At 39.8% G+C, this 26,982-nt stretch overlaps 1 protein-coding gene across 1 annotated transcript in view; it reads right to left on the bottom strand.

The window, feature by feature from the left end:
• LOC149015762 (sugar transport protein MST3-like) overlaps positions 1 to 26,535 on the bottom strand; it is a 150,294-nt gene extending 123,759 nt beyond the window's left edge. The window contains exons 1-3 of the mRNA XM_089156588.1: positions 26,277 to 26,535; positions 26,032 to 26,144; positions 25,738 to 25,916 (exon numbers count right to left, since the gene is read on the bottom strand). Coding sequence (XP_089012714.1) covers positions 25,738 to 25,916; positions 26,032 to 26,144; positions 26,277 to 26,535 — 551 coding nt within the window. The remainder of the gene's footprint in view (positions 1 to 25,737; positions 25,917 to 26,031; positions 26,145 to 26,276) is intronic.
• Positions 26,536 to 26,982: the final 447 nt, after the last annotated feature.

Raw genomic sequence — 26,982 nt, 5'->3', positions numbered from 1 at the left:
TTGATTGTCATACCTAGGGTTGTCTAGCAGTGTTTGGCTAGGATGTCCCCGTTATATCAGACCCAAATCGGAAGGATATTGAGACCGAACAACCCGTGGCAGCAATGGGGATTCACGGGCGCTCAAGACCGGTAACCAACCCGTGAGTGGACGGGATCACATTGTGGGGGCCATTTATTGGAGGGTTGCATATGGATAGACTTGGGCTCATGGGCACTCAAGACCGGTAACCAACCCGTGAGGGGACATGAGAGCTTCCCGTTTCCCATATGTGGATAACCAATAGGGTTGATGAGTCGGTAGTCAGAGACTATTAGGACTCTAGTGGAAAGGATACCATAAAGGATAGCCAGGGGCGAGGAATGGACGTATCTTGACCTGAGTTGATGTAACTGAGTAGATGACTTGCATTGGGCTAGGCTTAACCTTGACATGCGCCAGTACTTAGACCAATGGTGATGTGAGAGAGCGGTGACTTAACCCCCAGCCATGGAATGTCCTGAGGGATGCCGGACCCATTACCAACTGATGATGAGTGATTTGAGACCTACCCAAAGAAGTACGGTGCTATGACTTAAAGCATGTTTGCCAATAGAGACCAACATACATAGAGTTTAGATGCATACATACATTATCTGTTTCATATTGCATTGCATCTGGTTATGATCTGCTATATGTTATTTATGTTGTTATGAGTTAACTTGCCTTGCTGAGTTCATTCGAACTCACTCCTTTTTGTACAATCTTTTTTATTAGATTATTCTACAGGTACTGACTACTGTGAAGGACAGGACGATGAAGCGCAAACCGATGAAGCATACTACACGCAAGGTACTAGCAACTATGAAGATCACACTGATGATCCCTCGAGCGATCGAGTTGCGTACTACGATTAGGCGTAACGTAGAGTTGGAACATCTATGTTGGATTGATGAAGTCCATTATTTTGAAGATGTTATCTATAGGATTGAAAACTTGTAGTTCTGTTGATTTTCTTTCCTCGTTTTCCTTTAAACCCCGTTGTAATTCTTTTTATACTTACGTACTACATTTTCGTTGTAATTGTGGAGTGAGTTTCCGCCTCACTCTACTTCTTTTTGATGTGATTACATCTGGTATCATTTCCGCACTCTGATTATACTTATATTAAATTCTTGATTAGATCTTTTGTTTATAATAATATACATGATTTTATCTATTCATGATTATGTTATTGCATATGTGGGAGGATGATTTCCTCGATACTTGATCTTCGAGGCTATGGATCACACACCCCGGTATGCCAGTTAGGGTACCGACTGGGGGGATGTCACAAAGACTCACAATTTTTGCATTGATTGTTGATAGTTGCCATTATAATATCTAAATAAAGAAGATATATATATATATATATATATATATATATATATATATATATTTTAGGTAGTTTCCAGCAAGGTGGGGCCGGTGGGTGCTTTTTTACAAGGTGAAGGAAGGAGATGGGTGAAGAGGGAATTCCTTCACCCACTTACATGAAGTGGTATCTAGTCCAACAAGGGTACTTTTAGTGATTTTTTTCTCTTTAAGTTTCATGGGACGATATTTTGGTCATTTAATATTGAAAGTTAAAATTGGTAGTAAGAGAAAAGCCTACATAAGTGTGGATAAAATTGGTCTTTTGAATTTTTGTTTAGTGGTGACATCATCACTTAACTTCAATTCTTAATAGCAAGGAGGCATTTGTAGCTGAATTTTTCTCAGAGATAGTAGATGTAATTGATTGCAAATCTAGGGGGTCTATATGTTATTTGTTTTTCATTCAATGCAATACTCGGTCTTTACATGGTATCAAGTCGTGTCTACTCTCGCGAGTCTTCTTAGACTTGTATGGTCCTATTTTGTTTTCTTCCAAATTCTTCGCTCGTTCTTACTTCTTGAAATTCTTGAATAGTTGTGGCTGCTCTGTCACTCTCATGTCACTCTCTCCACTGTTCCTTATCTTCCTCTCAAGTTGATTGTATCGAACTACCTTCCATAAGGCTCAATTTGTCCCCCTGCTTCTTGATCATGATCTCTTGAGGTTTATTGATGGAACTATTCCCCGTCCGAGGAGATATGGTTTTGTTTCTTTAGTTGATGAAGAGTCTTCTAATGCAGCAGCTCTGCTATGGGATTCAAAGGACATGGTCTTCTTGAGCTGATTGATTTCATCTCTCATGAGTAAACACTTCCTCATGTCATCAGCACTCAAACTAGCTATGAAGCTTTGGATAACTTTTGCATGCATGTTTGCTCCTTCCCCTTCCAGAGTAATGGATCTGAAGGATCATTTGCTTCATATTTCCAAAAGGCACCACTTTAATTTTTGAGTATCTCCTCAATGTCCATGCTATTGCCAAATGCCCTTGCTGAAACTAATAACTCAATTTGTGAAATCCCTCGAATTTCTACCCCTTTAACTCGTAGTTTCAAGACCGAGAACCCGAGCCTCGAGTCGGTGACAACTATGAGCCATTCGAGTCAAGCCTGAAGGATTGGAAATGGAACCAATGTTGGTGAATGACCTTTTTTGTGAAATCCAGCCCAAACCTAGCCAGGACACCTTATTTGTTTTGGGATAAAGAATGGCTTGTTTAATGTTAGACCTTGAAGTCAAACCTTGATTTCAATGTTGCTATCTTTGAAAGCCTTAGGAGGTCATGTCCGACCTTTTCCTTAGGGTAGATTCAATGTCCCGAAGTGAAGGAAGAAGTCTCTGTGGGCCCTCTCTGTAGAAGACATGGTGTTTGACCCGAAACCCATGGATATTGACAATGGTGCTCCACACTGGGAAGCATTGTCAGTGTTTGTTAAGAAACTGCGCATCGAAGAGGGATGAATTATTTGAAGTACCTAATGAACTCCTGTGCTCGATCCAAAGGTATTTCCTGAAACTAGACTTCTTGATTGACTTGTAGGAGAAAACCCCACTCAATTTGACCCCGTATAGCCCTCCAAATTCTTGTCCAAAGTTGCTGAACTATGCCTGGACAATCCTATTTGGTCGATCCTCTTTGGTCGATCCCATCAACCAAGGAGCATTGACCAAGGCTGCTCAGTTGCGAGTTAATGATTCTTTTGGAATATTCCACCCCCTATTTATGCTAGTCTCGTGTTTTGAACCCTATTCTAATCATTGCAACACCTGAGAACGTGGAGAAGGTTCCCTAAAGCTCCTCCTTGATATTGGTGAAGGTTATTCTACTCTAATCATTGCCAATTATTTGATTCTTGACTCCATTATCATCTACAAGGTATGAACTCTTATCTTCACTCTCTATCCTACTATTTTCTCTTCTTTTCTTACTGTTGTAACCTTGGAGTTGATGCTGCAACCTTGCAACCATCACTCCAAGTGTTCATTCCTCACTAATCCATGATCTCTTTCCATTCCTACTTATGATATACTCTTATTTTGATTCTTGCATATGCATTTCTATAAACTTCTTATTAACATCTTGCATTCTTGACCTAAACTGAGATATGTAATGTGTTAAACCTATGTTCTATGCTAGCATATGATTCTAATCTATTCCCCATCAGTTCCCCTAGCTAATCCCTCTATTTTCATTGCTTTTCATTTTATTTCACTTCATGCTATGTTCTTGCATTTAGAACATAGGGTTTCAATTTAAGGGTTTTCAATTGGGCCATTAGATTGTGTTGATTCTTGTTGTATAGTGTCCTTATACTGTTACAATGAATCCCTCCAAGTTTCAGATCGATCCGAGCCCCGAAAGACCGATTTCGGACCAAAATCACCAAAATACACTATGTAGCCCCGATACTTTTCCTTGGTCGATCCCATCAACCAAGGAGCATTGACCAAGCAGGTGCTGAACTGTGTTCTTCGTCGTTTTGACCCATTAGACCTTCGATTTTCCCAATTTCTTCTCTAATCTTTCATTTATGTTTGTCTAGGGTCTTAATACCATCATTGGATCATTCTTTTGTGACCTATGGATCCTCATCATCATCACAGTTTAAGGTAAGGACGGTTATCACCATATAACATAGACTATATGACTTTTACATTGTTGTTGGCAATTTAGTAGACTTAGCTTATTAGTTGATTCTAGACATCATATGACTACTGTAGTTACCTTATGATAGTAGCACCATGCTTAATTACTTTGTTTATCATGTCTATTTATTCTTGTCATGTACTTATACACTTGATCATAAGATGTTATGACATATCTTTTCTTATGATGATGTATCGTTGATAAGTGATATGATGGAAATAAGCATGTGATTGCTTAGGTATAATTTGGGATTAGGGAGTGTCCTACTGACATTTTTGTCCTTGGACATCGGAGGGAATAGTATGGGATGTTCTCCGAAGATGCCCAGCGACGCTTTCCAGAATTATTGGATGACATACATAGGACTTCTCTAGTGGTGTTTGGCTAGGATGTCCCTGACGTGTCAGACCCGAATCAGAAAGGCATTGAGACCGAATGACCCATGGTAGCAATGGGGATTTTTGGGTGCTCAAGACCGGTAACCAACTTGTGAGAGGACATGAATCACATTGTGGGGGCCATTTATTGGTAGGGTTGCAAATGGATAGACTTGGGCTCACGAGCGCTCAAGATTGGTAACCAACCCGTGAGAGGACGTGAGAGCTTCCCGTCTACTATTTGTGGATGACCAATAGGGTTGATGAGTCCGTAGTCTGAGTTGGTTGGAGCCATAGGATACATGACTCTAGTGTGAAGGATACCATAAAGGATCCCAAGATATCTTAAATGGTTGAGGAGGAATGGAAGTATCTGGATTAAGTTGACATGACTGAGTAGATGACTTGCATTGGGCTAGACTTTACCGTGACATGCACCAATACTTATACCAATGGTGATGTGAGAGAGTGGTGACCAAATCCCCAGCCATGGTTTTTGACGAGGACTTTACCCAACTACCCTGGCAGACCCAAGATACCTTAAATGGTTGTGGAGGAGTGACAGACGACCCAAAGAAGTATGGTGCTATGACTTAAAGCATGTCTACCATAGAGACCAGCATTAATAGAGTTAGAATCATACTTGCATCATGTGTTTCATATCATATTGCATCATGTTATGACTTGTATCATATGGCCTATGTATTATGGAATAACTACCTTGCTGAGTTCTTTTGAACTCACTCCTTTTTGCAACATCTTTAGTTAGATTTTTCTACAGGTACTACTACTGTTGCCTATAATGGTCAACACTTTGAAGACCAAGTTGGTGACTCATACAATACTGGTTACGGCGACTACATCGGTGAAGACTATCAGTTCGAGATTGATATTTGTCAGGAGAAGATTTGGCCTTGTCTAGTTTCTTATGATTATCTTATTGAGGAAACATTGTATAAGTTAGAAGAAACTGTAACTTAGTTGCTTACCTTTTTCTTTCCCTTCTTTTGAGAACTGGTTGTAACCTTTACTTTTATGCGATCTACCTTCCGCTGTTATTGTAGAATGGGTTTCCCCTTTTATTTCGTACTTTGACTATTTATTCTATTGTATTATTTTCCGCACTCCGATGTTCTTTGTGATCCTTCTGAGATCCTTTCTTGACTTTTATTATTAAATTACTTGTTGGGCTATGATTTGTTCTTGCTTTTGATTAAGTTATTGTGCTAAGTGGATATGATCGTTCCTAAACTTGATCTTTTGGGCTGTGGATCACTCCCCCAAGTAATCAAGATAGGGTACCCCCTGGGTGGATTTTTGCGGGATGTGACACTTGTGATGATTCAACAACTCTCCTAGAGTTTAAGTGAAGAGAGAAGATTAATCACGATGGTGTAAAAAGGGATGGTTTTGGAACGTCTGTAGACTAATGATGGAGAATCCGATTGACACGAATAAGGTATCAAATCAAACATTGTCAAAATACCTTTCCAACGAGCCAAAAGTCACTAAATCCGGAGTCCGTTTGAGGGTCCAACCATGGATGGTAAGTTGGGCCGGTTGGGTGAACCAACCCCTCACCCCATTTTCTATTTAGGGGAAAAATTGGAATTTTGGGTTTTTAAGCCCTATTTTAAGTTATAACTCATCCGTAAACACATTTTTGGAGGCTAGAACGAGGTGGAGGCTTTGGGAAGAGGAGAAAGGAAGGAAAAGAGTATTTTGTATCCAATCAAAGGTGCTTTGCGACTCGAATCATTGCAGGAACGTTGATGGAAGTGAGAATTCTTAAACCCTTCTCTTAATTATAGTTGGTGGGAGTTTTATCTTCTCTTCTTTCATGGAGATCTTGAAAGGGAAGGTTGTTAGGTATCTTGGATGCTTTTGTTTTCTTGTATTAATGTTTCCCTTGAGTTTGGGAGTAATGGTTTGTCCCCTTGCAAAAGATTTCCGAATTTGACTCTCCGGGTCACCCATGGGTGATTTAGGAGAGCCAAATTTGAGGCGTTTTGATCAAGGTCAAATTTGATCAAATTGAAGGTACCCGTATGATCCTTTTGCTACCACTTAGCTTCCCCCAAAGTTTTGTTTCGATATAGATTTTGAATTGGTGGCAAATTAGAGACCATTCACTAGTGAGGTTGAGAACTACCCTTTTTAAACTAGTTAGGATTCTGTTTTCGTGGGAAGATTTTGAGATATCCTTTGAAACCCAAAAAAAAAAAATCCTATTTTTATTTTGTTAATCCTCTTGCATGAATAGGTTTATATATCTTTAGTCACCAAGCTGTGGGAGTGAATTTTTGGACTTTGGAGAAAGGATCAAAGTAAAAGTTGAGGAATATACTTAACCTTATCTTGCATGTTTAATTATGTTAATTAATTTTTATTATTAATATCTTGACTTGCCTTAGTATTATCTTGAGATTATGTCTTCTATTTTTCAATTTCTTTGAATAGTGATATGAGAATGTATGAGATGGATGAGATTGAATGGATTGAGTTTTTCTTATTGAATCCTAAATTATTGACATGAAAATGTATGGATGATGTTGAATTAAATTACTCATTTTATTGTATGTTGTTTACTAGGGTTGTGGGTTCACCCATTTCCCTAGTGACATTATGTGATTGCTTAGATTTTGATTGGAAATGGGGAATTCCCTTTTGGCATTTCTGCCATAGGATACGAGAGGAGGCGGCATAGGACGCATTCCTATGGTGCCCTTGGCACTTTCCTGATTACTGATTGACATATCTAGGGCATGTCTAGAAGTGTTTGGTTAGGTGACCTCATGAGTACTACTACCCTTTCGGCATGGGTATTGAAGCCGGTTAACCCGTGATGTTAGTGGCTGGGTCTTATGTCTCAAGCAAGCCCACTATCAATCATAGAGAGGTAGGGTTGCATATAATAGACAAGGGCTCATGGGTGATCAAGACAGGTAACCAACCCATGAGAGGACATGGAGAGCATCTAGTCCATTATATGTGGATGACCACTAGGTTAAGGAATGGGGTCCAACAAATGCCTCCCATTGAGGATTCCATCATAGGTGGAAAAGTATTGAACCAACAGAGCACTAGGCATGAGGGGAGATATTGGATACTTAACCAAGTTGGTTGGTGCCATAGGGGAAGTATCTATACCACATATAGTATGAGACCGTAAGACTTTTGCATTGGGCCTAGGATTATCCTAGACATGTGCTAGATCTCATACCAATGGTGATGTGAGAGAGTGGTGACCTAATACCCAACCATGGGTTGACAGGACTTTACCTAACAATCGCGGATAACCCAAGAGATGTGCTTCAGTGCAGTGAGGGAAGAGTGACTGAGACCTCCCAAAGAAGGCTGATGTGTGACTTAATGCATGTCTATCATAGAGACTTCATGATAGAGTTGGGAGTACAATATCATAATCATTCAAATATCATATCATTATCATTATTTACCTTATCAATATTCATGTTATATGTGTGGTGTAGAATCTTGTGAATGAATGCATGATATGATGTTGAGTTGACCTCACTGAGTTTTGTTGAACTCATTCTTTTTTATATGTCTTTTCTATTAGATTATATTGTAGGTTATGAGGACTTCTTCCAAATGGAGGATTCGTTGCCAACATATCTTATTGAAGGAGTGACCGAAGAAGAAGTGGACGCACATGGAGTTTCATGCTAGTGTCAAAACTGTTCTTTTGGGTTGGATTTCATTAGAGAACTAGTTTAGTTTATTTTTCCGCTGCGAATAAAACTATCCTCTTTTCTTTTCAAAACTCGGATGTTTATATCTTTTAATTCGAAGTAATGGATAATTGTAACCATTATTTTAGTTTTGATAATTTATTACTTGAACTTGATTTATTCTTGTCCATTTAATTATGCTATATCATGTTTTGTATGGATTTGTCACTGAACCTAGATCTTGCGGTGTATGACCCGCATGGGCATTTGAGTATGACCAGATCCAGCTAGGTGGGGTGTGACACAATCTCCGATGAAGATCTTGTGATTGCTACTTTGAGAGGATTAGGAGATGATTACAAAAATTTTGTGATTTTTACTCACATTAGATCTAAGCCAAATGTGTTATTGGAGCTTTCCGGTTTTCTTCTCAACCATGAGCTCTAAATCGATGTACTACAATGGCTAATGCACTTATTGTTACAGTAGATGTGGCTGCTTGTGGTCTTGATAATTCCTCCATTGATCAGTCTGCTTATTCTAGTTCCTCTACGACATTAATCGTCATCAGCCACAAAATTCTACTCGTGGTTGCTTCAATTGTCATTGTGGTGGTCAATACTATAACCGAGGCTCTCATTGATCTTAGACATAGAACTCTTCATGAGCACCAGCTTCCAATTCCTCTACTGTTGCTCCTTCTTTTAACAATAATCCTCGTGCTACTTGTCAAAATTGTCGTCAAGCAAGTCACCTTGCACCTTGATGTGCCCAACGATTCAAACACTCCTACTTGGTCAATTTTCTGCCTCTGTTTTTCATTATTCACTTTCTAAATTTTGATTCCTCTCTTAATTGGCTACTTGCATATGATCCTAGCTATTTATGATCCTTATTGTTAATCGTAGTGGGTGGTCCCGCCACAATTTCCGCCAAAGGTGGCAGCAAAATGGTTATGTAGTCCAAGATGACTACTCCTTTATTTAGTTGAGTCTAAGCAGGACTCTAATATTTCTTTCCCTCACTTAGTTGAGTAATTAAAACTCTAATTAAGGAATTAGGATTAAGGGAAAATATGATAAAGAAAGGGACGGAATACAAAATAGATCTCTTAACAAGTACTCTCCTTTGCTTTGTGAATTCTCTTTGGGTAAGAAGCTTCTCAGTCATGAGAACTATGAAAAGTGGCAACAGAAAGTTGAGTTCTACCTTAACGACCAAGATTGGCTAGAGCATCTTACCACGGAAATGACTAAACCAAAAAATACCCCCTTAGGAAGAGAGACTGTTCAGTCTTGTCGAGACAAGGATCTATATGATGCTTGGTTTAAGAAAGACCAAAGTGCACTGTTTTCATGCTAAGTGCCACGCAAGATGACCTACAAGGGGAATATGGGGGTTTCTCTACAGCTAAGTCCATGTGGGATGAGCTGAAGTGTGCTTTTGGAGGTACATCCACAACCAAAGTACGAGGTATAATCCTCAAGTTTGAGATGTACCAAATGGACCCCAAGCATAAAATGTCTGAGCGCATCAAAACTACAAAATCCAGCCCAGACCTAACCCGAAAATCCATTTGTTTGTAGGTCCAAGGACCCAAAGTGAAGGTAGAAGGAAATTGTGGGCCATCTCAATGGAAGACATGGTGTTTGACCCAAAACTCATGGAGATTGATGATGGAGTTCCCTACTTGGAAACCTTGTCTGAATTGGAGAAGAAACTTCATCTCGATATTGAAGAGCTTGGTTGATGGACTTGAGGCCTAGTTGGACATGTTTTGGAAGGTCCCTCAATGCTAGGTAAGTCACTTGTTGATTTGGGAGAAGCCTCATTGACAATTTTGAGGTTTGGAGCTTAAAATCCTTGTTTTTGGGCTTGTTGTTAGCGTTGGTCGATCACCTGGGTCAATCAAAATGAGTGACCCACAGAGATAGGGGCTTATGTGTAAATTGTTGAATTTAAGTTTTTGAAGCTCTATTTATTAGAACTTCGTGGTAATCAGCCCCATATTGTTGCTAAGCCTCCAGAGAACGTGGGAAGCCTCTCTCAAGCATTCACATTGGAGTTTTAGAAGATCCTCATCGAATCCTCAAAGCTTTTCAGTGATTCTTCTTCTTTAAGGTTGGTATTCACTTCTACCCACACTTCATCTTCTATTTCTTTTGATTTCTTCTATTCTCTTTGATAGGAGGATGATCATATGTCATTCCCCTGATCCTCTAATCGCTATTGTTCTAGAGTGGATCTCCATACACTCTATGACTTTGTGAATCTCCACAATATGATTTTGAAGGGAAATCAAGTGTGATCTTCATGATTGACTATCCCTTCTATTTTTTTTTTTGGATTTATAAAGCATTCTAGAATCATTCACATGATTATTTCAATCTATGATCTATTGTTTTTTTCTTTCTAGAGTGAATTCTCATTCTCTCTAGCCTCTCCGTAGAATTCACAGATTGATTTTGGTAAACCTAGCTTTTGATTAATTTAGAATTCTACTCGAATGTTCATTGTTGATGCCTAATCTATGCCAGATAGTCTTAGACTACTATTCTAGAGTTTTCATTAAAATTTCAAAGTGTTTTGAATCAAAGAAGTTGAGTTTTGGATCAAAATTTAGGGTTTTGTCCGTACAGAACATTGCCGGTTGATCACCTGGGTCAATCAGACCTGATAGACCCAGCTAACCGACCCATAGTGTCAGTGACAGCAAGTCTTGGCCTATTTTGGTCCATTTCACTTCCAATCTTTGAGGGTTTGTTCCTAATCTTTACCTTTTTTTTTTTTGGGTTTTTTTTTTTAATTTTTTTTTTCCCCCCCATTTTTTTTTTTTTATTTTTTTTTAAAAAAAAAAAAAATTAATTTTTTTTTTTTTAAATTTAAAATTTTTTTTTTTTTTTTTTTTTTATTTTTTTTTTTTTTTTTTTTTTTTTTTTTTTTTTTTTTTTTTTTTTTTTTTTTTTTTTTTTTTTTTTTTTTTTTTTTTTTTTTTTTTTTTTTTTTTTTTTTTTTTTTTTTTTTTTTTTTTTTTTTTTTTTTTTTTTTTTTTTTTTTTTTTTTTTTTTTTTTTTTGGTGCTATTTTTGCCGATCGCCTTGAACCGTAATTTCTCGCACCGAACTCCTTAGATCTGATTCGATCTGGTTTGCTCTTCGATCAATCAACCTCTCACTCCTGAAAGAAATAGAATCACAGTAAGAAACGGAGCCGATCGTCTTGATCGGCGTCTCGTCTCCGACGGTCTAGTTAGTATGGTGTCGATGGTGATTACAGAGCTCTCTGGAGCTTCTCAAATGCTAGTAATGGAGTTCAATCAGAGTGAGCTTAGAGTTTTGGTTGATTCTAGAGACTTACCTTCCTACGGATCTTCTCTGGCTTTTATACTGGCTTTCCCGCTTATAATTCTCTTTCAATTATGACCATCAGATCATCGCTCCTTTTTGGGCATCTCTGATCATCTTGCCTTTATCTCTCAATCGAACCCGGTTGAAGTTGGTTTGACCAGTATAAATCGGTAATGGATATATTAGTTACAACATAAGCCCCCAAGCCTGCTGATCAGGTTGAATCTAAATGAGACTCTGATCAGCAGGTTTTATCCTTTTCATCAAAATCACACAGTATTCCTTGTCCAGCTATTACGCCTTTTCCCCAGGTAATCCTCGATTTCTTCAAAACCTTGATGACGAGTTATCGTATCATATCATCATTATCTTGAAAATCTGCTTATAATCATATCTCTCATGAAATCATGTCCTTTGTATTGGTTGAAATTATATTACTGTACTCAGCCCCCAAATTATCTTAAAACCGGCTGAAATCACTATCTTGTCAGATCTTTTCTGAATTTTCAAATATAACTTTTTAACTTCCTTAACGTTACCGCCGCTTGATCAATGACTTCGTCTTTTTCCCATGCATTGCCATCATATTGTTCCCTTGCCCTTTCACACATCATCTTCATTCTTTTCAACTGCTGTTTTTCATGCGTTAGCCGATTAATCCCACGCGTCGGTTACGAAAGGTAATGACCATTGATTTTGGACCATCGTGTATTTCCCCCTCCTTTCAAGAAATCCTCTCTCATTCTTTATATATATCTATCAACTGTCGCCTTTTCCTTTCCGTACTCTGTTCTTCTTCGCGAACACCAACATACCTATCTGCTAACTCCTTTATTACTCCTTTTCAGATTTTACCTTTTCAATTTCCTTCTTCTTCCTTTCTTATCTCCGCCATGGATCCTGCTTCCAATCCTTCAGTACCCAGTATCTCTTCCCAACCTGATATACCTCCAAACAGAGAGCAAATGAAAAATGTGTCTGGTGCTTCTTCCTCTTCTCAACATAATCCTTCAGACTGGAAACCGGCCCCGTATGCTCATGACAAAGCCATCCTTCCTTATACTCCTGTCAACATGTCCAGAGAAAAAATGGACCCAAAGCATGCCGGTCCTGAATGGTATCCTACTAAAATAAAGAAATCCCACCTGGATTCTTATTTGGAAAGTTACCATTTTCCTTCTGATGCTAGAGTATGGGTTCCCGACTCCTCCGACCGTCCTTACTCAGTTGATCCTGGTGTTATCACCATCTACCTTGATCACCTTGATTCAGGTTTTAGAATCCCGCTGATTCCCGTAGTTCAATCTTTATTGGACTATTATCATGTCTGTCCTTCTCAGCTTACTCCAAATAGTTGGAGGCTGGTTTACTGTTTTTTTGCGTTTATTCTCCAGATGAATCGTGTCCCGTCTGTTGATCTCTTCAGAAATTATTACACCTTGAAAGTATCCCGCGAACGCGGATATCTTCATTTTGCTAGAAGAACCTGCATTTTGGGTGAACTGGGAAGAGAATCCAAAATTTTCATTGATTCTTCCATTCCCCATGACAATAAGCAATGGTGGGAAAAATACTTCTTCTGCGCTATTCCAAATCCAAACTTCCGGTCTCGATGGTGTCTTCATTCCTTGGAATCCTTATCTCCTCTAAAAGTACGTCCTGTGCTTTCTGAATATGACCGAATAACCTGGAGTATGATTCCGACTGGAACTCCCATAGATGCGGCCAAGTTGAAGACAGATGCAGGTCTCATTAGTCACGGCCTTTTTCCAGGTAAAGATAATAACTGTTGTATACCTTTCTATCTTTTTGTAATCCTTACTCATTATCATATATTTTTGCCATCAGAAGTAATTGCTCGTCCCATCCTTAATGTTGCTGACCTACGGAGAAGTGTTTCAGAGGAAAAGAAGTCTGATTCTAGGGTTATTAAACCCTCCAAGAAAAGAAAACACACTGCCCGTCATCCTTCGAAAAGAAAAACTGCTAAGAAAGATTCCCCTGATCAAGAGAAAACTACCCCGGCTCCCGAAAGTGCCATCAGAGAAGATGCTGATGTGCAAATTGTGAAAACAATTGCAAGTGAAATCCCTGGTCCCAAGATGAGGACCTCCAGAACCTCCAATACACTGAGATGTAGACTTAGGTCTACTGAGTCCGATCTCGACCAGGGCCCGTCTGGCTCAAAGAAGAAGAAGAAAAGAAGAAAAGAAATTCATACTGCCCCCAAAGAAGTTCCCACTGTTGAAGATAATCCACGTGAAGAAATTCCTCATGATACTTCCGTCTTCCCAGAAAAAATGGTTGAGGACGAAGGTCAAGGTAAGGATTTATTTGACTATTCTTCTGACCACCTGAAGAAAATTGCTGAAGACATACTAACACATGCTGCAGGTGGTATTATTGAAGAAATAGCCGATCAATTATGTGATGAAAATGTTGATGTTCCTGTCTCTCCCTTGGATGTTGTTGCCGAGGATCGTGTGAATGAAATTTCCGTTTCCGTTTTACCTTTATCCATCCCTGTGTTGGATGTTGCTGTCCCAGATACTGATGTTCTTGCTCCTCCAGATATTAATGTTCCCCCTCCTGAGAAAAGTGATGAAGATGTTCCTCCCTTGGAGGACAATAACCAAAATGTTTCCCATGGAATTCATGAAGTAGTTCTCCCAGAGAATAATCCTGTCCCTCCTGAAGCTCTCATGGTAATTGACCCTCATGTCGGTCATGAAGACCAAGAAAATATCATCATGCAGACTGGTTCAAATGATGCTGCAGTGAATGTTAATCCTGAGAATATTCTTGAGATAGCTGATCTCCAACCAGCCCCTGATCAGGTTGATGATACCATGAGCAATGCTGATTCCGGGAATCCTTTCCACCCTGAGTGGTTTTTAAAAGAAAATCACACAGCCAGCCGTAATTGGGAGGCTGCTAGAGAATGGGGTACAAAAGGCAGAATCCCTCGTGACAAGAAGAATACTGCACGGATGTCTGATTCTGATCTTTATTCTCATGGGTGGGGGTAAGAATTAGACCCTCTTTTTTTTATTTATTTAGAACTAATTTACTTTTGATCTGATTATTTATATTGTCTTTAATATATACATATATATTGATTGATAAACATATGTTTTGGGGCTGCCTTCAATGCATTTTCTGAAGTGTTGGAGAGAGAAAAAACTTTGTCTCAGGAAAATGATGAACTGATCAAGAAGAACTTCGAATTGGTTAATGAGGTACAGGATCTTCGAAGAAAATTGGGATCTTCAGAGAGAAAATTAACAACAGCTGAGTTCGAGAGAAATAGATTTGATGAATGATCTTGATAGTTTGCATAATGATTATGAAATTTGCTCGACCATTGTCGTTGAATTGCGGGAAGAAGTTTCTATGTTGAGAGAAGCCGTTTTGAATCATAGGAATGAGCTTTTTCAACTTAAAATGTTAAAGGATGATGCCCTTGACGGGGCCAAAATTGCCACGAGTGAAAGAGAAGATTTTAAAGGAAAGCTGACCAGAGCTTTGGTCTGGTCACAAAGTATTGAGAAGGAAAAGAATGAACTCCAGGAGAAGTTTGATGAGATTGAGAAGCTAAATACTGCTTTAGAGTTGGCACAAGAATATCATGTGAAAGCTTTCAGTTCAATTCTGCTGGAGAAGTCTGCTTTGGAGGATAAGAGTAATGGTTTGGAGTTAAGGCTCGATGAGATAACAGCAGAAAAGGATAATCTCAATGCTTCCTTTAATTTGGTTTCTAAAGAGAAAGAAAACCTTCATGCACTCCTGGATGAAACTTTAAAATTCAAAACTTTGTTGCATGAAGACTTAGAGGCGAGAGAGGAAACAGTTTGAAATTGAAAAGAGAAGAATACAAAGTGAAAACCAGATAGTTTTAAATTCGGTTACCTCCTCTATGAAGGAAGTTGGAGATAATCCAACTTTCCTAGGGTTTTGCAAAAATATGGTAAAGGACTGCTCTGACCAAATTTTTTCAGAGATCCTTAAGACTCATCCTGGTTTAGATTTCAAGTTGTTATCTCCAGAGTTTCTCCCTTCTAGAACCTTTTTTGATCTTAGGAATTTGAAGCATCCCGGTTCTGATTGTTCGTCAGAAGATGATTCTGATAATGATATGAGTGACTCCTCCAGCTCGGCCCGAGATCATTACGCGGTGGTTCGGGTTGGATGATAACTTACTGCTCAAGGAGATGAAGATATTGTTGCTAATGATGTTGTTGATGTTGATCCGTCTGGTAATGCTACAGATGTTGATCCATCTACAAAATCACACATATGAAGAAAACACTCTTTTTGCTTTATGAACTTACCTTTTTTTCTTTCTTGCCTACCTCTTTTGCATATGAGGTTTTTTTTTTTTTTTTTTTTTTTTTTTAACTTGTTCAACTTTTATGTGAATGAAATTTTCTTCCCTCCTTCTATTGTGATTATTTTTATATTATATATACTGCTGAAATACCTCAGATGAAAAAGTATTTAAAAGGATTTTTAATACCTGATCAGATACCTTGAGATGTTGATTTAATACCTGATCTGACTTTTGAACTTCAATTAATAGACTTCAGTGTAACCTGATCCTTGAGTTATTTTACTGATTAATTCCGTCGTACTCGATCCGAATGCTGCCTTAGAAAGATGGCTACTGGAGCCTGACTTCGGAAAGTCGGGATCATCCTTGCAAAAGGAATGATCCGTGATCAGCTTCGGAAAGCACGACCAGGCCTCGGAAGGCTGGCTCCTTGAGCCTGACTTCGAAAAGTCGGGATCATCCTTGCAAAAGGAATGATCCGTGATCAGCTCGGAAAGCACGACCCGGGCCTGGGGGCGGAAAGTCGGGATCATCCTCGGAAGGAACAATCCGGGATCACCCTCGCGAAAGGAATGATCCGTGATTAGCTTAGCATGACCTGGCTACCTGAGCCTGACTTACGTAAAGTCGGGATCACCCTCGGTACGGAATGATCCGTGATCGCCTTCGGAAAGCATGACCAGGCCTCGGAAGGCTGGCTACTTGAGCCTAACTCACGAAGAGTCGGGATCACCCTCGGTACGGAATGATCCGTGATCAGCTTCGGAAAGCATGACCAGGCCTCGGAAGGCTGGCTACTTGAGCCTAACTCACGAAGAGTCGGGATCACCCTCGGTACGGAATGATCCGGATCAGCTAGCATAATCACGCCTCGGAAGGCTGGCTACTTGAGCCTAACTCACGAAGAGTCAGGATCACCCTCGGTACGGAATGATCCGTGATCAGCTTCGGAAAGCATGACCTGGCCTCGGAAGGCTGACCACTTGGGTCTGACTTCGGAAAGTCGGGATCATCCTCAAAAAGAATGATCCTGGATTAGCGTTGAAATGGCTTGATCAGAAGAAACTGGTTCGCATAGATGTCTTTTGGATTAATAACGAGAAAGAAACTTTGGATGACCACGTTTAATAAAATGCATTCTCCAAGAATACCAGAAAATTCTTTCTACTGATAATATTTCTTAAGATGAACTACATTCCACGATCGTTTCAAACAACTTCCATGAGAGTCCTTCAGCCAATATGTGTTTTTACTCATAGTTTTTGTTACCACATATGGTCCTTCCCAGTTTGCAAAAAGCTTTCCACAGTTCCTTGGATCTGATGCTGATTTTTTCCTCAAAACCAAATCTCCTACTCTGAAAGATTTATGTTTGATTCGAGCATTATAATACGCTGCTGTTCTCCTTTGATATTCCATATTACGGTATAAGGCCTTTTCTCTGACTTCATCTAAAAATTCGAGGTTTGCCCGTAGTCCCTCTTCATTAGTTATTGGATCAAATCCTTCATATCTATTTGATCCCACCATAACTTCCACTGGAGCCAATGCTTCTGATCCATACGCCAGTCTGAAAGGTGTTTCACCTGTTGGGGTCCTGACCGTAGTCCTATATGCCCATAGTACATGAGGTAGTTCATCAATCCACAAACTATGCGCTTCATCCAGTCTCTTTTTTATCCCCTGCAAAAGTGTTCTGTTTGTTACCTCAATTTGGCCGTTGCATTGAGGATATGCTACAGATGAGTGTTTGCACTCAATATGATAATCTGCACAGAATTCCTTGAATCTCTCATTGTCAAATTGTGGTCCGTGATCAGTCGGTAGAATCTTTGGTAGGCCATATCTGAATATGACATGATTTCTCGAAGAACTTTTCAATTTGACTCGTGGTAGTTGTTGCCAAGGCTTACGCTTCTACCCATTTCGTAAAATAATCGATTGCAGCCACTACAAACTTTTTCCCTCCAGCTGCACGGGGAAAAGGTCCCAACAAATCCATACCCCACATAGCAAATGGGAGAGGATTAAGAATTGATGTTAGCTGCTCTCTGCTGCTGGCTCTGAATTGGTGCATGAATCTGGCATTGATGACACCTTCTTACATACTCAATTGCCTCAGATTGCATTCGTGGCCAATAAAATCCTTGTCTTAAAATTTTATACGCCAAAGCTTTCCCACCTAAGTGGTTTCCACAAATTCCTTCATGAACTTCAGATAAGGCATAAAGAGCATCAGAGGGTCCCAAACATTTCAACAGTGGCCCAGAAACTGTTCTTTTATATAATAACTCATTTTTTAGAATAAACCTGGCAGCCCTTCTTTTCACAGTTCTGGCCTTTTCCCTATCTTCAGGAAGAATACCGTCCTTCAGATACTGTATAATAGGATCCATCCAAGATATCTCTGCATCAATTTCCATTATCTCTGGCTCTGAATATGCCGGAATATCTAGCTCCTCATAATATACAGTTTGTGGAATAGAAACAGACTTTGCGGATGCCAATTTTTGCGGAGAATCGCTTCATTATTTTGATTTCGAGATATCCTTGTGACTGAGAATTGTGCGAACCACTCCTTACATTGTGATACTTTTTTAAGATAGCTGACCATTCGATCATCTTTTGCACCATACGCTCCCGTGACTTGACTGACCACCAACTCTGAATCACTTTTTACTTCAATGCTTTGAACACAGAGAGATCTGGCTAGTCGCAACCCTGCAATAAGAGCTTCATATTTTGCTTCATTGTTTGAAGCATGAAAATTAAACCGAAGTGCATTTTGAATTACAAATCCGAACGGACTTTGTAAAATCACTCCCGCTCCTGATCCCTGCGAATGACTTGACCCATCTACATGTAAGGTCCACACAGAAGACACCTTACTAGAATCTTTTTCCTCCTCTGGTGATGAAATACTTTCAGCAATAAAATCGGCCAAAACTTGTGCCTTTATTGCAGTTCTAGGTTTATAATCTATATCATGTTCTGTTAACTCTACTGCCCATGATACCATTCTCCCTGCCAGATCAGGTTTATGCAGTATTTTCTTTAAAGGCCAGTTAGTAAGAACAATAATTGGATGAGCCTGAAAATAGGGCCGGAGCTTTCTGGCTGCTACTATTAAGGCGAAAGCCTGTTTCTCAAATTCCAGATATCTAGATTTTGCATCTAACAATGTATGGCTTACAAAGTAGATAGGATTTTGAACAGTACCTTCCTCCCGGATTAACACCGCGCTTACCGCCGCCTTTGAAGAAGATAGATATATCTGCAAGCTTTCTCCGGGCTTTGGTCGAGATAAAACTGGTGGACTGGTCAACCTCCTCTTCAACTCTTCAAATGAATTCTGACAGTCCTTTGACCATTTGAATTCGTTGAGTGCATTTAGATTCTTCAAAGCCTTGAAGAATGGTGCACACTTATCTCCTGATCTGGATATAAATCTACTTAATGCTGCAACTCTTCCTGTTAAGCTTTGAATTTCTTTCATACTGCTGGGAGCCGTCATATTTAAGATAGCCCTGATTTTCCCTGGATTTGCTTCAATGCCCCTCTGTGTGACCATGAAACCTAGGAATTTACCAGATGAAACTCCAAATGCACACTTCTCAGGATTGAGTCTCATTCCATTTCTCCTCAATACATCAAAGCACTCTCTTAGATCGACGAGATGATCAGATTTAAATTGACTTTTTACAAGAAGATCATCTACATAAACCTCCATATTTCTTCCAATCTGATCAGCGAACAGCTTGTTCATTGCCCTTTGGTATGTTGCACCAGCATTTTTTAACCCAAAAGGCATAACTTTATAACAATAGCTTTCCCGATTGGTCATGAATGCCGTGTGAGGTTGATCCTCCTTCTTCATAAGAATTTGATTATAACCTGAATAAGCATCCATAAAACTCAACATTTGCTGACCTGATGTGGCATCAATTAGCTGATCAATTCGCGGCAAAGGATAGCAATCCTTGGGACATGCCTTGTTCAAATCAGTGTAATCTACACACATTCGCCATTTTCCATTATGCTTTTTCACCATTACCACATTTGCTAACCACCTTAGACACTCGATTTGCTCAATGAACTCAGATTTCTTAAGTTTGTCCACTTCAACCCTAATTGCATCATGCTTTTCTGATGAGAAATTCCTTCGTCTCTGTTTCACTGGTTTGATAGATTTATCTATCCATAAACAATGCTCGCCACCCTCTCTGCTTAAACCTGGCATGTCTTGTGCTGACCAGGCAAAGACATCTGCGTTTTGCTGAAGAAATTCTTTCAATTGCTCCTTGTCCTGACTATTCTGATCAGCTCCTATCATGGTCCCTTTTTCTGGATTCTCCAAACCAAAACAAATTTTTTCTAGCTTTTCTACTGGTTCACCTCTTTGAATTTTTTCCTCATCCCTATTATCTGTAACTTCAACAGTAAAGGCAAGTGCCTTACCTTGTGCTTTCGAATCCTTCAAAAAAGTTGTATAGCTTTGCCTTGAAGTTTTCTGATCTGATTTGCATTCTCCAATGCCACCTTCTGTTGGGAATTTGACCTTCAAATGTCTTGTCGAAATTATTGCACCAATAGTATTCAACGTTGGTCTCCCAAGAATTATATTGTATGCTGATAGACTTTTTATTAACAAAAATTTGGTAACTGTAGTTACCGTTTGTGGATGTGTTCCAAGTGTTATCGTTAGTTCCACAGTCCCCTCTACCGAAGTAGACTCTCCAGAAAATCCAAATAGTCTTGTGCTGCAAGGTTTTATCTTGACCGTATCCAACTTCAATCGTTGAAAAGCTTCGTAAGACATGATGTCTACAAATGATCCTGTGTCTACCAAAACTCTATGAATATCTCTATTTGCCACCTCGATGACTACCACAACGGCGTCATCGTGTGGTTCTTGAATTCCTTCCATTTCTTCCTCCGTGAAGACTATTTCCTTCATCATTTTGATTCTTCTAGGAATAGCATGAGATTCGACAATATTCACATACCTGGCATGAGCCTTAGATTTTGAAATTGAATTTAAGTCCAAACTTCCCAGGATGGTCATGACGGGGGACCTGCTTCTGTTGAATCTTCCGATTTTCTTGTTGTTTAGTATTTTCCTCTGGAGAGTTATACTGAAAATCTCCCTTGGCTTGTTCTTCTCTAGCTGGTGTTCGATTGTTCCACCTTCTCGGCTGATCAGCAACATTTCTTCTGTTTCCCCCATTTCTCTTTTGAACATATTGATCCAATCTTCCTTGGATGATCAGTCGTTCAATTTCATTTTTTAGAATTCTGCAGTCATTAGTATCATGACCATGATCTTTGTGATATCTACAGAACCTATTCGGATTCCTCTCATCCGCCTTTGCTATCATTGGTAGTGGCCATTTCATAAATCCCTGATGCTGAATTTGCATCAGAATTTCCGATCTTCTTGCGTTGAGAGGAGTATAGTTTTCTTGGAATGGTTTGGGAATGTCCCTTCGTATTGATGATCGGGAATATTTCGGAAAAGCTCTCGCTATTCCTTCGCTCCCCTCGATCTCTCGATCAGATTTCACAACTCCATCATCTTTCCTTTTAACTCCACTTGCTATCGTTTCTTTTCTTGCTTGGAGGATGTCTTTCATATTTGCATACTGATTACAGCGAGTCATCAATTCTGCTATATTCGCTGGCTTGTTCATGATCAGGAATTCCAGAAGATGTTCATCTGTTAGGCCTCTGAACATAGCGTCATATGCCACCGCCTCATTCAAATTTTTAATTTGAATTGACTCCTGATTGAATCTCTTCATATAATTTCGAACTGATTCTCCCGATTTTTGACGGATTGCGGCTAAGTTATCAACAGCTTTTCTGCTTTTCATGCTACTTTGGAATCTTGACAAGAATACTTTCGTCAAATCCTTAAAATCCTTAATGGAATCTGGTAATAAGCTGAAGAACCAGGTTGTTGCAGATCCTTTCAAGGAAGATGGAAATGAGCGACACTTTAAAATATCAGAGTTACCTGCTAGCATCATAACAGAGTTGAACTGAGCCAGATGTTCCATTGGATCTGTACTTCCATCGTACATCGTGAATGTTGGAAGTTTAAAATTGCGCGGCAATGGTGCTGACATAATGTCTTTAGCAAATGGATTCTGGTTCATTATTTCCTCAGCTTTTTCTCCACCATCTTTGTTCACCAGTCGTTGGATCTGATCATCGAGGACGCGAAATCTTTTACTGATTTCCGATCCATAAACTTCAGATCTGCAATCTCCTGATTTTCCTGTTTCTCTCTTATCTCTCCAATTCCCAACGCTCCTGCTTTTTTTGCTCCAGATATGACTCAATTGATCATCTCTGGACGATTCTCGATCTTAAGTTTCTAGTGGAATATAGTTTGGATCCGCACTTTCTCCTGATCCTTCCTTCAGAAATGATCTCCTTCGGCTTCCTCCTGACTTTTGAATCTAAGAGTTTGGGACAGAGGTCGCTTTTGCTCGGGAAAGAGTTCGAGATCTTCCAGCTGATAAGACCGGAACTCTTTCCTCAGGATGTACTCCAATCTGTTTGATGAAAGTCCTCATCAGATTTTGTGTCTCCAGTATTTGATGCTGCATGCTTTCAAACCGCTCAGCGATCAGATTTGGATCTAACTCTGGACGAGATGTCGCCAATGTATCTGCCAATTGTTTCTCTTGCCTTTCAAACTGATCAGTTGGACAAGGTGGAGAATGATCCTCCAGCATTCTCTGCCTCTGTCGAGTTTGCATCACTGGAATTTGCGGCATCGGAACCACTTCTCTCGTTCTTCTTTTTGGATTTACTCTCCTTGGCTCCCTCTGGCTTGTTTCCGCCATTTCTATTGGTAATTCCTCCTCTCGCTCAGGTGATTGAGCCATAGCTTCTGTTTTGACTTGTTTCCCATAGACGGCGCCAAAATGTTGGTGCTATTTTTGCCGATCGCCTTGAACCGTAATTTCTCGCACCGAACTCCTTAGATCTGATTCGATCTGGTTTGCTCTTCGATCAATCAACCTCTCACTCCTGAAAGAAACAGAATCACAGTAAGAAACGGAGCCGATCGTCTTGATCGGCGTCTCGTCTCCGACAGTCTAGTTAGTATGGTGTCGATGGTGATTACAGAGCTCTCGGGAGCTTCTCAAATGCTAGTAATGGAGTTCAATCAGAGTGAGCTTAGAGTTTTGGTTGATTCTAGAGACTTACCTTCCTACGGATCTTCTCTGGCTTTTATACTGGCTTTCCCGCTTATAATTCTCTTTCAATTATGACCATCAGATCATCGCTTCTTTTTGGACGTCTCTGATCATCTTGCCTTTATCTCTCAATCGAACCCGGTTGAAGTTGGTTTGACCAGTATAAATCGGTAATGGATATATTAGTTACAACATAATGAATGACTGATTTGGAATGTAATTGCTTAAGTGTAATTGGGGAATGGGGAATGTCCTTTTGATGTTTTTATCTTTGGACATCAGTGGAGGTGGTATGGGACACTTTCCTATGGTGCCCCTTGATTCTTTCCTTGATTATTGGTTGACATACCTAGGGTTTGTCTAGTAGTGTTTGGCTAGGATTACCCTGTTTTAAAGGGCCCGGGGAGGGGGGGGGGGGGGGAAAGAAGGGGGGGGGGGGGGGAATGCTAGTAGTGTTTGCTAGGTTACTTTGGGATTTGTGGGCGCTCAAGACTAGTAACCAACCCATGAGAGATATGAATCACATTGTGGGGGCCATTCATTGGTAGGGTTGCAGTAGTAGGCTTGGGCTCATGGGTGCTCAAGACCGGTTACCAACCCGTGAGAGGACATGAGAGCTTCTTGTCTATTATTTGTGGATGACCAATAGGGTTAAGAGTCCGTAGTCCGAGTTGGTCGGTGCCATAGGATACGGTGACTCTAGAGGGAAGGAATCGGAAAGGATCGCGAGAGGCGAGGAATGGGAGTATCTAACCCTGAGTTGACATAACTAAGTAGATGACTTGCATTGGGCTAACATTAACCCTGACATGTGCCAATACTCAGACCAATAGTGGTGAGCGATAGTGTTGACCTAAACCCCAGCCATGGAATGTTCGAGAGGGATGCAGGACCCAATTACCACCAGAGAACCCAAGATACCGAGATGGTTGAGGGAGAGTGATTTGAAACCTACCCATAGGAGTATGGTGCTATGACTTAAAGCATGTTTTCCACTAGAGACCAACATACATAGAGTTAGAAGCATACTTGCATGTCTGTTTCATATCATATTTCATCTTGTATGTTTTGTTATCATGTTATATGTGTTATTGTGGAATGAACTGTCTTGCTAAGTTCTTTTGAACTCACTCCTTTTTGCAATAACTTTGTTAGATCTATCTATAGGTACAGATGACTATGAAGGACAATTCTATGAAATTGCCCGGATGACTCATACTACTCCCAAGGTGCTAGCTGTTATGACTACGATGGTGAAGACTTCCAAACTGTGGAGCGTATCAAGATTAGTCCAACTCTAATGCAAGTACAAAAGCATTGGGATATTGAGACTTATACTCATAGAAGGATTTGGTTTAAGTTTAAAGAGATATTAGTTTAGAATTTGTTTACTTCTTTTCGCAATTGTAGAGTGATTTTTCGCTACACTTTACATTTGATTTATTCTATTGTACGGAGAAATCGAGTGAATGGGAATTCACTCTAAAACTATGAGGATCTGAGATTAGGCCATTACAGTAGTGTAAGACCTTCCTAATAATCATGAATTTGGGTAGAAACAGAAGAGAGAAATAGATCGATTACTAACCTTGTAGAAGAAGATTCGAAGGAGAAACTTCTACGGATGCTTGGGGATCTTCCTTGCCTTTGAGGAGAGTCTCTAGGATTTTTCTCATGTTCTCCAGAGGCTTTAGAACATTTTGAGACGAATTATAACGAAAAACACTTAAATAGGGCTTAAAAAACTTAATTTTCCAAAAAGTGACCAAACTGTCCATGGGAGGGTTAGTCACTTGGTGGTTGGTCACTTAAAACGACCAAAGCTAAGCAACCAAGCTTGACAGTAAGGCCAAAAATCAGATTTTTGGTCTTCGACAGCCATAAGCTTCACCTGGTTCCTTCACCAACTTAAGAAAGGGTCTTACCTGACTTTATAGGACCTTCCAAAGGTGTCATCATTGTATTCTTGGTCCACCTTCCAAGTCAAACTTCATTCTAATCATCTCATCTTTTAAACTCACTCGGGGTTTCCATACTGGGATCATCATCATCTACCTCCAAGGGTTCTAGGTCAGACTTAATGGGTTCAAATTGAGAGGGTCAACAGCTGTCTTCTTCCTTCACTTCAGGTCTTCAGACCTACAATATAGATTTTTAGGTTAGAGTTAGGTGGGATTTCACAAAAGATGAGTGAGGATTTTTGATAGTTGATGGCTTGCTCACTTGCCTTGGAGTAAATCTCCCCACAATCTTTTATCTTGTTGACCTGATTCAAATTTACTTTTGAGAATAGAAGGCAGTCATCAGCAAACAAGAGATGTGACATAGAAGGAGCTCTAGATTTGACCCTAATACCATGTAAAGCATACTCCCTTTCAGCCCCAGAGATGATGGACGTGAGGACCTGGGCACATAAAATGAAAATGAAGGGGAAGAGAGGATCACCCTATCTAATGCCTCTTGATGAAGTGAAAGAGCCCCTTTCAGATCCATTAACAAGGATGGTGTAAGAGACTGAATTAATACATTTGATTACCAGATCCAAATCCACCCCATAATCAAAAAACCCCCACCTTAATACACTTCAGTTTATCATAGGCCTTCTTCATATATAATTTCAAGGCCATCAATTTTTTCTTTCCTTTCTTTCTATGCTTGATGTAATTCAAAAGCCATAATTATATTATTAGAAATTGGCCTTTCAGGTACAAATGCGGATTGATATGGAGAAATAATACCTGGTAATGTTTCCCTCAGTCTCATTGATATAATCTTCGTAATAATCTTCATAGCAACAGAGGCCGGTTGGTATAAACTGCTCAGCATTCTTAGGACTAGGAACCTTTGGTATCAAGTAAATGATTGTCCGATTATATTCCACATTTAGTACACCACTCCTGAAGAATTCCTCCACAAACTGCATCACCTCAAGCTTCACCGTAGCTCAGAATTTTTTATAGAAAATTGGTGGGAAACCATTAGGTCCAAGACATTTTAAGGCCCCAGGCCATCTCCTTCACTGCTGAGTGTACTTCCTCTTCAGTAGGGCATGCACATAGCCTCTCATTTGTATCCTTCGATATCCCCCTTTCAACATTTTGGAGAGCAACCGCAATATCTTCCTCTTCAATATTCTTAGAGGTGACTACACGATCAAAATGATGAGTCAGCTCACTATAAATGTCCTCCATCCCCATTCTCCAACTTCAATTTTAGGAACTATTTTTTTGTCTTCTCTGGATGATTGAGGCATGAAAAAAGGATGTATTAGAGTCACCATGCTTTAACCACTGCACCCTCGATTTCTGTTTCCACAAAATCTCTTCCCTAATTAGTTCATGTTCAAGATTTGCACAAACCACCTTCTCTAGGTCCAGTGTCTCCTCCCCCCAAGGATTTGACTGTAGATCCTCCAGTTGCTTCTTAAGAGCTGCAATATTCTTTGGAATGTTGCCAAATGACTTCTTACTCCACCGTTTTAACCCAGCTTTTGTATCCTCTAACTCATCTTTGAATTCTGTGGTCCCAAAAAACATCCTCCCTGATGCCAAGCTTAATTTGTCAACCACGTCCTTGCATTGGTCAAGTCTAATCTAGCAGCTTCAAACCTGAATGGTCTCACCCCTCTTGCTAATTTATCTTCAGTATCAATGACAATGGGGTTATGATCCAACAAGAAGGTCGGCTTAATGAATACCACTGCATTGTCAAACTTAGTTCACCGAGATACATAGGTCAAAGCCCTGTCAAGTCTAACCCTTATATTTGCATCCCCAGACCTTCTATTATTCCAAGTAAAGACAGGTCCATTAGCCCCAAGGTCCATCAATCCATTGTAGTCCACAAACTGTTTGAATTCATCCATATCACGATAACCATCCCTATTCCCTCCATGTTTCTCATGCCACCCCAGGTGAGAGTTAAAATTTCCTACACAAATCCAATCCCGAGCTCTAGCTGTTTTAAAAGCACTGATGTTTCTC

Source organism: Hakea prostrata, chromosome 5, assembly GCF_041222555.1.
Source record: "Hakea prostrata isolate BN-2017 chromosome 5, UWA_Hpros_2, whole genome shotgun sequence".
Lineage (NCBI taxonomy): Eukaryota > Viridiplantae > Streptophyta > Magnoliopsida > Proteales > Proteaceae > Hakea > Hakea prostrata.
Note: the sequence above shows the minus strand (reverse complement) of the source record. Positions and strands in the feature narration are given on the sequence as shown.